The sequence below is a fragment of the Lampetra fluviatilis genome, chromosome 48 (assembly GCF_964198595.1).
Source record: "Lampetra fluviatilis chromosome 48, kcLamFluv1.1, whole genome shotgun sequence".
NCBI lineage: Eukaryota > Metazoa > Chordata > Hyperoartia > Petromyzontiformes > Petromyzontidae > Lampetra > Lampetra fluviatilis.
The window spans coordinates 8,601,177-8,614,596 of NC_136322.1; the positions used below are offsets into that span (position 1 = coordinate 8,601,177).

The 13,420-nt window shown below is 47.5% G+C and overlaps 1 protein-coding gene across 1 annotated transcript in view; it reads left to right on the forward strand.

The window, feature by feature from the left end:
- Positions 1 to 169: 169 nt before the first annotated feature.
- The window catches only part of LOC144948246 (uncharacterized), a 41,336-nt gene continuing 28,085 nt past the window's right edge, over positions 170 to 13,420 (forward strand). Inside the window, exons 1-2 of the mRNA XM_078877670.1 lie at positions 170 to 264; positions 10,074 to 11,274. Coding sequence (XP_078733796.1) covers positions 10,080 to 11,274 — 1,195 coding nt within the window. The 5' untranslated portion in view covers positions 170 to 264; positions 10,074 to 10,079. The remainder of the gene's footprint in view (positions 265 to 10,073; positions 11,275 to 13,420) is intronic.

Below are 13,420 nucleotides of genomic sequence, written 5' to 3' on the forward strand. Positions count from 1 at the left end.
AAATAAAAATAAACTATATTTTTTATTATTAAAAAAATGTGTCTGTATTGATTGTAACGTCCCTGGAACGACAAAATTCCGGTGGCTCGTGACGTCACGGCCAAACCGCCGACGTGGAATTTTGACGTCACCGCTCGTGGTGTGGCGATGACGTCGTGTCACCCGGGAGGGGAGGAGGAGCCAGCGGTTGCCGATGCCGGGTTGAGAGAGTCGGGGGGCTGACGACGGTGGAGGCGGTGGAGGTGGACAATCAGTCTCCACACGGTGAGAGGTGACGACGGTGGTGGTGGTGGACGTGGTGGTGGACAATCAGTCTCCACACGGTGAGAGGTGACGACGGTGGTGGTGGTGGACGTGGTGGTGGTGGTGGACAATCAGTCTCCACACGGTGAGAGGTGACGACGGTGGTAGTGGAGGCGGTGGTGGTGGACAATCAGTCTCCACACGGTGAGAGGTGACGACGGTGGTGGTGGTGGACGTGGTGGTGGACAATCAGTCTCCACACGGTGAGAGGTGACGACGGTGGTGGAGGCGGTGGTGGTGGTGGACAATCAGTCTCCACACGGTGAGAGGTGATGACGGTGGTGGTGGTGAACGTGGTGGTGGACAATCAGTCTCCACACGATGAGAGGTGACGACCGTGGTGGTGGTGGACGTGGTGGTGGACAATAAGTCTCCACACGGTGAGAGGTGACGACGGTGGTGGTGGTGGTGGTGGTGGTGGACGTGGTGGTGGTGGTGGTCGTGGTGGCGGTGGTGGACATGGTGGTGGTGGTGGTGGTGGTCGTGGTGGCGGTGGTGGTCGTGGTGGCGGTGGTGGACACGGTGGTGGTGGTGGTGGACGTGGTGGTGGTGGTGGTGGTGGTCGTGGTGGCGGTGGTGGTGGACATGGTGGTGGCAGTGGTGGTGGTGGTGGACGTGGTGGGGGTCTGAATTGGTCTGTAATAAGGCAGGCACTGATAAGGGGTTGACAGATATGTTGCGTACTGCAGCACTACACACTGCACTATACACTATACACTGCACTATACACTACACACTGCACTATACACTACACTATGCACTACACTATACACTACACTATACACTACACACTGCACTATACACTACACACTGCACTATACACTACACTATACACTACACACTGCACTATACACTACACACTGCACTATACACTACACTATACACTACACACTGCACTATACACTACACACTGCACTACACACTGCACTATACACTACACACTGCACTATACACTACACTATACACTACACTATACACTACACTATACACTACACACTGCACTATACACTACACACTGCACTACACACTGCACTATACACTACACACTGCACTATACGCTGCACTATACACTACACACTGCACTATACACTACACACTGCACTACACACTGCACTATACACTACACACTGCACTATACACTACACTATACACTACACACTGCACTATACACTACACACTGCACTATACACTACACTATACACTACACACTGCACTATACACTACACACTGCACTACACACTGCACTATACACTACACACTGCACTACACACTACACTATACACTACACACTGCACTATACACTACACTATACACTACACACTGCACTATACACTACACACTGCACTATACACTGCACTATACACTACACACTGCACTACACACTGCACTATACACTACACACTGCACTATACACTACACTATACACTACACACTGCACTATACACTACACACTGCACTATACACTGCACTATACACTACACACTGCACTATACACTACACTATACACTACACTACTATACACTGCATTATACACTACACTATACACTACACACTGCACTATACACTACACTATACACTGCACTATACACTACACTATACACTACACACTGCACTATACACTACACTATACACTACACACTGCACTACACACTGCACTATACACTACACACTGCACTACACACTGCACTATACACTACACACTGCACTATACACTGCACTATACACTACACACTGCACTATACACTACACTATACACTACACACTGCACTATACACTACACACTGCACTATACACTGCACTATACACTACACACTGCACTATACACTACACTATACACTACACACTGCACTATACACTACACACTGCACTACACACTGCACTATACACTACACACTGCACTACACACTGCACTATACACTACACACTGCACTATACACTACACTATACACTACACACTGCACTATACACTACACACTGCACTATACACTGCACTATACACTACACACTGCACTATACACTGCACTATACACTACACACTGCACTATACACTACACTATACACTACACTATACACTACACTATACACTGCACTATACACTACACACTGCACTACACACTGCACTATACACTACACTATACACTACACACTGCACTATACACTACACTATACACTACACACTGCACTATACACTACACTATACACTACACACTGCACTATACACTGCACTACACACTGCACTATACACTACACTATACACTACACACTGCACTATACACTGCACTATACACTACACACTGCACTATACACTACACACTGCACTACACACTGCACTATACACTACACACTGCACTATACACTACACACTGCACTATACACTACACACTGCACTACACACTGCACTATACACTACACACTGCACTATACACTACACTATACACTACACACTGCACTATACACTACACTATACACTATACACTACACACTGCACTACACACTGCACTATACACTACACACTGCACTACACACTGCACTATACACTACACACTGCACTACACACTGCACTATACACTACACACTGCACTATACACTACACTATACACTACACACTGCACTATACACTACACACTGCACTATACACTACACACTGCACTATACACTACACTATACACTATACACTACACACTGCACTATACACTACACACTGCACTATACACTGCACTATACACTACACACTGCACTATACACTACACTATACACTACACTACTATACACTGCATTATACACTACACACTGCACTATACACTACACTATACACACTGCACTATACACTGCACTATAACACTATACACTACACAATACACTACACACTGCACTATACACTACACACTGCACTATACACTACACTATACACTACACACTGCACTACACACTGCACTATACACTGCACACTACACTACACACTACACTACCATACCTGTCAAACTATATGGTTTACCACATATTCTTGTAAAGGGAAATTTAGCTTTCAGGACCATACGGCGTACAGCCGTTTCAATACGGGCAAAAAAAATGTGTTTATTTGTTTGTGTTTCTCCCTTGTGGTGATGAGACTTTGTAGGATGAACCTTGATATTTATAAGGGGAACGGGGTGACCAATGAGGTCTGAATTGGTCTGTAATAAGGTAGTGCACTGATAAGGGTTTGACAGGTATGTAGTAATGTATAGTGTAGTGTACAGAGTAGTGTAGTGTGTAGTATAGTGTAGTGTATAGTAGTGTATAGTGTAGTGTATAGTGTAGTGTATAGTAGTGTATTGTATAGTGTAGTGTGTAGTGTATAGTGTAGTGTATAGTGTAGTGTATAGTGTAGTGTATAGTGTTGTGTACAGAGTAGTGTAGTGTATAGTGTTGTGTATAGTGTAGTGTAGAGTGGCTTTGTAGGATGAACGTTGAGATTTCTACGGGGAAACGGGGTGACCAATGAGGTCCGAATTGGTCTGTAATAAGGTAGGGCACTGATAAGGGGTTGACAGGTTTGTCGTCAAGGACAATAACAGTGAACCTCGATGGGGTCTCACCTGGCTAAATAAAGGACACCAACAGTGAACCTCAGTGGACTCTCACCTGGTTAATTAAATGGCACCAATAATGAAACCGTATGGTCTATCACATGGTTAAATATAGGACACCAATAGTGAACTTCAGTGGGTTCTCACCTGGGTAAACAAAGGACACCAATATTGAACCTCTGTGGGCTGTGGACATACGGAAAGCTTTGTTCGTATCTCTGAAAGTTCCAAAGTCGAATGTTTATAAGTTGAGGAGTCCCTGTACTTAATTTCATTCTGTTATCGTTTTGTAAGCTATGTCAAGCGCATTGAGTGAAAGCGCTCATTAAATATAGGTTAGGGTTAAGTTAGGTTAGGGTTGTGTTAGGTTAGGGTTAGGGTTAATAATTAAAAACTATTATTCGTGAAATACTTGAGTGCCAGTCAAGCATATCATCACAGATAAGTGAAGATGTATTGTATTATAGTCCCCCTGTCTTTATTTGTTTGAGAAAAATCGAGTGAAAGGAAGTATATTTGTGATCCCTCTGTGAAGTGCTTTGCTCTGTTTGAGACCACCAAACTCCACCTCTGTGAAACACAGAACATTACAAATTGCAATACAAATTTCAATGTATGCCATGTCTAAGAACGTCAGGACGGGTGCAGAACAATGGAAACATTTTGACGGAGAGGTAGTCGGTCATGGACAGAGGAAAAAGGAAAGTCTTGAGCCTGGACCAGAGGTCGCAAACGGGTTTTGATTCCTTACCCGTACCCGTACCCGGCCGCACCAGGGTCGCAAACAGGTACCCGTACCCGGCCGTACCCGTACGGGTATCGGGTACCTGATTGCGACCTCTGGGATGAAGCCATGTTTGCAGACGTGGGTGGGTTGATTCTAGGAACTTGAATTGTGAGAAGAGACAAGACGTTGGGAAATGAGTGACAAACGGTTACTCACCAGTGACTCACGGTCTACCCATACCCGTACCCGGCCGCACCAGGGTCGCAAACGGGTACCCGTACCCGGCCGGGTATCGGGTAGGGTACGGGTATCGGGTACCCGGTTGCGACCTCTGGCCTGTACTTGAACGGTGGGCAGGGAATCAACGGCACAGGAGGGAATTCTCGTCAATGAGGGCATTGGACAATAATGAGTCACCTCCGACAAAGCGTGTTGACTAAAACTAAACCACGTTTTTACTTTACCAGGTAATGGCCCACTGAGCAATATCGCTCTTTTTCAGAAGCGACCTGGCCATCACAAGCCATCACAAATTTATAGCTCAACGAAGTGGCTTATCATCCTGTGGAAATTTATAGCGGTAGCCATATACTCTAAATGCATCTTTCTAAATGTGAAGGGGGAAAAGAAACAGGAGGACCTGTAAAAAAATCCACGCCACCATGGAGGGAGAGAGGCATGCAAACTCCAAATATACAGCAGGAGTTGGGGTCGGGATCGAACCCACGACCTCCTGTATACCAGGCGAGGTAGTTAACATCTCGCCGCCGCGACTGTAAGCTTAAAATCAGGAAGCGTTGGTTGCTGGAGCAGAGAGTGCATGGAGGGGGGCAAAGCTAGATGAGGGAGGAGCGAGTCTGTAGAGGATTTTGAAGATGGTGAGTGCAATCTTGACACTTGAGTAATACCTTCAAACCTTCTACTAAATGTTGAATGTTGTTCGCTGAAGCCCTAGAAGATAAATGGCAATGACAGGACGGCCTTGCAGGGTCTTATTCATGGACCCGATGCGGCAGAAATATCTCTGTATATCCAACTGGCTGCCGTATCTATTTGACATGACTGCACCCCCCATATTTCTCGAGGAGCAGTCCTCCGTGCCGTTCTGCTCTGATGGGCTGTAACAGATGCGACGAAACAGCGGCATTAGGTACATAAACACGGCGAGACCTTCAATTTAAAGCACTTCACACGGATATGTTCCTCGTATCTGCATGCATAATAGTGGTTCTGGGGTGAGTCGAATTAAACAAACCTTCGCTTAATTCCAGGAAAATGCTGACTTTATCATTGTAGCTGCCATTGATAGCCCACAGGCAGAAGTCGTCACTTCTGGAAATGTGGGGGATCACCCGGCATCCTTCAGAGGCACTGATGAATTCGTAGCACAGATGGGGAGCTGAAAAACACAAGAGGCTGATTTCATGCACTACGATTTTCTCAGAAATTTTACCACATATTTCGAAAAGGAATTAACATTTGTGGCATGCATTACATACACAGTGTAACTGATAGTATCTGCAACTACATTATCCATACGTATTGGTATCTGCAGGCTCCAAATTATACACTGGTATACAGCCAAAATGCTTCCGAAATAAATGTTGTCCAACGTTACTAATTCTGGGTCACTGAGAATGAAAATGATGATTAAAATTGATTGGGTCTAGTTTTCAAGATATGCTACTGGGTCAGTATATACGACCCTTGACTTGGGAATGGCGGAGGATAAGTGAGTTCTAAAGAGAAGGGATCTAAATTGAAACCAGAAATGACTAAAATACATTTTGACTGGATCTATGGATAAATCTATGGCTGGGTTTGGACAGTACTTGCTTTTTCAGCAAAACAATGAATGGTGCAATCTGAACCTGGTATTGTATCATGCATGATATGAATTACATCATGTTATTCCTAGAAGTCATGGATGATGCAATCATCACTAGGCTTACATCCCTCTGCTGAACAAATTACCCTATATCAGCTCTCGAAATCAGACAGTGTCATGCTCTCTTATTTGTCAGTGTTTGGTTTTGCAAAGGGACACATTTCTGTTTGGCAAAAGTGAACAGAGATGCCTGGTACTTGTGTGAATAAAGCAGATAACTTATGCTATGTTTGTGGTGAAGTGACTTTTGCATCACAAAAGTGCAGTATAACCACTATGGTTAAGAAAGCTTATCACCTTTAAATTTCGATTTAAAGCTTTCGTGACTGCAGGGATTCATCTTCTTGGTTCTTTCGGTAAAGTCACGTAGAAGGGAAGTAATAAAATAATAAAAATAAAACAAAATAATTCTCACGACGTTTCGGCCACAACGCAAGCAGCCGTCCTCAGGTGAAGACCAGGTCTGTCGGGGAGACAGCGTCTGAATGATTTCAGACGCAAGCAGCCGTCCTCAGGTGAAGACCAGGTCTGTCGGGGAGACAGACTTCCCATCTACGTGACTTTACCGAAAGATCCAAGAAGACTTATCACCTTTATTTTGGCTGCAAAATTGGAGATCAGGACAAGATGTGGGCCCCACACATGCTGCAACACTTGTGCAACACATCTTCACCAGTTAAACAGGAAAAGGAAATCTATGCCTTTTGCAGTGCCAAGGATTTGGAGAGAGCCAACAGATCATATCAGCAATTGTTACTTCTGCATGGCGCCTCCGGTTGGGGAAGGTGTGTCAAAGAAGAAGTGCATTATCCAAACAGTCCATCAGCTATACGCCCAGTACCCCACGGAGAAGGACTGCCGGTTCCTGATGCACCAGAATCACTCACGAGTCAGACGAGGAAGAGGAAGAAACTTCTGGTCCTGAACCATCAAGGTCACATGAACCAAATTTTCACCCATCCTCCTCTGAACCACACCTCATAACACAAGATGAACTGAAAGACCTTGTCAGGGATGTGGAACTACCCCAGAGTAAGGCAGAGATGTTGGCCTTCAGACTGCAGCAATGGAATCTCCTGGCAGGTGATGTTTGGGTTTCCATGTTCTGTGACCATCAAAAGGATCTTGTCCCATTCTTCCTCGTGGAAGGTGATCTTGTAGCCTGAAACAACATCGATGGTTTGATGGCAGCCCTCAACATCGTTAATGATCCAGATGAGTGGAGACTGTTCATTGATTCATCGAAGATGAGTCTTAAAGCTGTTTTGCTGCATAATGGCAATGTTTTGCCATCAATTTCAGTTGGTCATGCAGTCCATATGAAGGAAACCTATGACAACATGAAACAACTTTTGAGGTGCAGAAACTATGACCAACATCAGTGGCAGCTTTGTGGAAATTTTAAGGTTATTGCTCCCTTGCTTGGTCTGCAGACTGGATACATAAAGTACCGCTGTTTTTTCTGCGAATGGGATAGTCGTGCGAGAGATTCCCACGACATCAAGATACATTGGCCACTACGACAGTCATTGGAGCCTGGGAGGAAAATTGTTCAGCATTCACCACTTGTTGAATCAAGGAAGATGTTGTTACCACCCTTACACATCAAGCTGGATCTTATGAAGAACTTTGTCAAAGCCATGGACAAAACGCATGCAGCTTTCAAGTACCTCCGTGGAAATTTTCCAAGGTTAAGTGAAGCTAAGATAAAGGAAGGTGTCTCTGTTGGTCCTCAGATATTCGTTAACTTCTTCGAGATTATGCATTTGACAGTGGACTGCGTGGCAAGGAAAAGACAGCATGGAATGCCTTCCAGTTAGTAGCAAACACAGGTTGCTTTTTACAGTAGGATATATTTTTGGTCTTATTTAGGTTTATTTATGCCAATTTGACACATTAAAAACTGACTTAAAACAATAAAACAAACACCTGAAACAGAAGGCTATACAATGTGCAACAATAAACCATTTTTTTAAATGACGATAAATGATTATCCGGCATTTTTTTAACTCTGAGATCCCCCCTTCTCCCACCTCGAAGCCGCCAGACAACCGATGATCTGCGCATAACCACTACACTACTATACCAGTAGAACCCCCCTGAATGACAGTGCAAACACCGTCAGCCTGGCACTATCTTCGCCTACATTTAGGGCTGATGAACTCTTTGAGTCCAGGGGAAGCCCCTGGACAAATAGCTGTGACTTTCTGCACAACAGCTAGAGAGGTCCCACTTGCACACACACAAACCTTGCTCACCTCACCCTAAATTAGTTATTAGGCACGTTCAGTTCCACATCGTACCGTACAACCATCACCATGTGTCCACAGTTCATTCTTTCGGTAAAACCCAAGGTTCAGAACATGCGCTATCAATATGCCGAAATACAGCTTCACATGCCCGACCGCAACGCTATGGACGCCCACAACCGGTGCCAGGTTTTCCTCTCCGGGAAACTCTGGGTATAGCGCGACACCTGAAGGCAGGCGCACTCGGAGGACTCTGGGCAGGCCACCAGACCACTCCCTTGCTCGCTCAATTCTGCTCCTGAGGTGGCTCCCCCACCAGGCTCCCTGGAGAACAGAGCGGGGAAATAAACTCCTTTAAAAAAGTTTTTTAAAAACAACGGTTTTATTAATAACTTTTTGTGCGAGCCGATTCCACAGTTTAGGGACCGCGGCGTTTTTGACCTACACAAAAATATGCCATTAATAAGGCGTCCATACAAACATTGTAATTGCTTGAAAGGAGGCCATTAATTGATGATTTGATGCCGATTTTGATACAGGCATGCATTGTCTCCGGATCTGAGTACGTGTGCTAAATTTGGAATTGATTGGACCACAGGAAGTAGACTAATTTTGATTACAAGATTTGACCGCGACAAACACAAGTGAAGTTAAATAAAACCGTTGAAAAAAACAAAACCCCCTTAGGCTTTCCCGCTACCCATAGGACACACTCAACTTTTATAGTGGATGTAAAATGATTAAGTTAGTCTCCCCCCCCCCCCCCCCGACTGGTTCTTCCTATAACGCCAACACCTCTGTGCTGGTCGCTGGCAGGCCGTGTGATGTCCTCCTGTGCTATGGTCCTGCTGCATTCAAGCTGCTCCACCCTTTGGCTTTGTGCTTCCTCCTATATATATAGCTCCCCTGCCTATTCACTGCTCCCAGCCAATTGGTTGATTCGACTCATCACCTACGGGGGATTCAATCACCCACACCTGTGGAGACTATTAGCTCTCTGCATGCAGAACCATTCTGAGCCGATCGATTATTCAGCCTCTCCATGGCCAATCGGCTTACGACTATGCGGACAACTCGCTTGCAACATAACGGGTCTTTCTGATTGTTGAGCACACGGTCACTCTGCTGCAATTGCATTGCCGCACTCGGCGTAGATTGTCCGGCCGCACACCCGTGGGACCGTGTTCATGAACGCCGCATCAACTTTCTTTTTTGCGTTTAGTTTGTCTTTTCCCGGTGGTTGGCTGGGTACGGTGCCGAGGATGTCCCAACGCGAGCACGTAAACACGTGAACACGCGCGTGCTTGTACCGCCCCCCCCCCCGCCCCCGCTTGCAGGGCGCGATGTCGGACGAGGGGAAGCTGCTGCAGTGCCCCCTGTGCAAGTGGGTGCTCATCAGCCACGCGGCGTTGCAGGACCACATGAAGAAGCACGGGCGGCAGACCGAGGTGGAGTACTACCAGTGCGGGTGGTGCTCCTACAGCACCTACTGCCGGCGCACGCTCAGCAACCACGAGAGGATCCACACGGGCGAGAAGCCCTACAAGTGCGCCGTGTGCGACAAGGCCTTCACCGAGATGGGACCGCTCAACAAGCACAAGCGGACGCACACGGGCGAGAAGCCCTACAAGTGCGCTACGTGTGGCAAGGTTTTCGCGCACTCCGGCACCCTCAAAACGCACGAGAAGTCGCACACCTCCGAGAAGACCTACAAGTGCCCCGTGTGTAGCAAGGTGTTCGCCAGCCCGGAGAGCGTTCAGAGCCACCGGGCGGTGCACAACGGCAAGAAGCCGTTCGAGTGCGACGCGTGCGGCAAGGCGTACGCCAACCTGGGGTTCCTTGAGCGCCACGAGGCGACGCACGCCGAGGAGAGGCCGTACGTGTGCACGGTGTGCGACAAGTCGTTCACGCACGCCAAGGACCTGCGCAGCCACCAAAGGGTTCACCTGCGCAAGAGGAAAGGCTACAAGTGCAAGCGATGCGAGAGGTCGTACACCAGGCTGGGCGCCCTCCGTACGCACGAGAAGACGCACGCCGACGACAAGCCGCACGCTTGCTCCGAGTGCGGCGATGAGTTCACGGAGCTGGACAGCCTGCGTCGGCACGAGCAGTCTCACAAGGAGCAGAAGCCACTGCTGTGTGCAGAGTGCGGCGAGGCGTTCACGGAACTGGACAGCCTGCGTCGGCACGAGAGGACTCACAAGGAGCAGAAGCCACTGCTGTGTTCAGACTGCGGCGAGGCATTCACGGAGTTGGACAGCCTGCGTCAGCACGAGCGGTCTCACACGGAGCAGAAGCCACTGCTGTGTTCAGACTGCGGCGAGGCGTTCACGGAGTTGGACAGCCTGCATCGGCACGAGAGGACTCACAAGGAGCAGAAGCCACTGCTGTGTTCAGAGTGTGGCGAGGAATTCATGGAGTTGGACAGCCTGTGTCAGCACGAGAGGTCCCACAAGGAGCAGAAAGCAACGTCATCAAACATTAGGCAGCAGCAGGAGGACAGTGACACGGGTACAAACCCGCGTGGTCTGGAAATCTGCTAGATGTTCCTCACGCTTGGTGTGAGATGAGGAGTGGGGATTATGGTCAAATGATACATCTGTAACGGCATTGTTGAGGGCTGTACGCGATTGCCAATACTTGTAGTCTGTAGCAACGGCCTCGAGTCAACAGGCAGCAGAAGGGTGATGAGTCAGGCCGTTGGGCTAAGGCAGGGGTCGGCAACCTACGGCTCCGGAGCCGCATGCGGCTCTTTACGGGCTGCTTCTTGACGATATGTACGTATGTACAGTATGTACATAGATGCATTGCGGCTCTTTAAATACTGAATTTTGTACCGAATTGGAAAGAAATGGCTCTTCTTGTTATTTTGGTTGCCGACCCCTGGGCTAAGGTAACCCTAAGGCAGCTCAGGACCACAGGTACAAACCCCCAGACCCCCAGGAAAGGGGCTGGGGGATAACGTCACTCCCCGGGCCCTTCCAGACGATTCCAGAAGGGAGAAGTGGCCAGGGGCGGAGTGAGCCAGAATTCAATAAAAAAGACGGTCCCCTGAACGGGTCCGGCAGTCGTCGTTCCGATACTTAGGGAGATATTCCTCCGGGTACCCTACCTAACACTATGCTCTAGCCCCTTCACTGGTTAAGCTTTTGGCCCGACCCGAGCCAGGGGTTGGGTTCAGCCCTTTGGGCTCTTCGCTTCAGGTCTTCAAGGTGGCAGCTCCAGTGTGGCTCTTGAGTCTTCAGGTGCACGACGACTGCCGGACCCGTTCAGCGGACCGTCTTTTATACTGGATTCTGACTCACTCCGACCCTGGTCACTCCTCCCTTCTGGAACCGTCTGGAAGGGCCTGGGGAGTGACGTTATCCCCCAGCCCCCTTAGGGTTACCTTAGTCCAACGGCCTGACTCATCACCCTTAGACTCCTTTCTGCTCCCTGTTGACTCGAGGCCGTTGCTAGATGCTACAATTCGTGGCAATCGCGTACAGCGCTCAACGATGCCGCTACACATCTCTGGAATCACCAGAGGTCACTCGTGGCGAACTGAACTTCTTAGACTTTTTCCAAACATGTATATGCCGTAATTCACAGACGCGGCGTGTGTGCGTGTGTGTGTGTGTGCGTGTGAAGAAAACACATTCGGATTCAGAATCTTTATTTATCCTGGAGAAATCCAATGAGTTATGACGCTCTTTTTCACAGATGTCCAATAGGGGCAGGTCAGAAAGTTGCAACAACAAACAGTACAGCAACACGATAGGAGTGCAAAGTATTGGAAAGGTAAGCAAGTCACTAAAAATAAATGAAATAAATCAAGTATAAGTTCGAATTGTATAAGAACACTAACTTCCCAAGCTTGGGCAAGGCAGCAAAACAACATCAAAAACAGTCCCAGACCACACCAAGACAACACACAGTCCCTCAATAAAATGGCGCATTAAAAGTGAACAATTGATGTATGTATGTTCAACTTCTTTCGCATCATGCACAGCCAACCCTGCTAATCGGACGTGCGGGTAAGGGTGAAAGTTACAAATCACATTTGAAAATGAAGTTTTATGCAGCACTTAATCCCCTTCTTGAGGATATTTTTTTAAGGAAGATTTGACGCTCCACTCGTCAAACACTGGAGGATCCTCTGTGGCAAGGACTCATAATCAGAATCTTTATTTATCCTGGAGAAATCCGATAACCTATGAAGCTTTTTTGCATGGATGGAAAGCCGTCCTCTCTGTCTTCAAGACGTGGCCAGAGGGCTGCACTCCAGCAAGAACCACGTCTGGCAGCTCCCCGTCGACTTACACCTCAGATTGTGTCCTCTTGAAACCATGCCCGGTGGTCATCGACAGCCCTTCACGGTGAATCCATGTTCAGATGTTCACAAGGGGGGTCGGTGGGGGCGAACGGTCAGCCTGGGCCTCTTGAGAGTTGGTGAGATTAACTCCCTCGCCTATTATGCAGGAGATCGTGGGTTTTATTCCGACCCCGACGCCTGTTGTATATTATTTCCCTTCTACGTGACTTTACTGAAATAACCTAGAATATAGGCACGAAAGAAGTTCAACATTCGAGCAGTGCTCGACTTAAGAACACAATCAGTTCCTGAGGCCTGTTCGTAAGTGGAACAGTTCGTAGGTCAGAACACAATCATGTACTGTCTTTAAATGCCCATAAAAAAACGTTA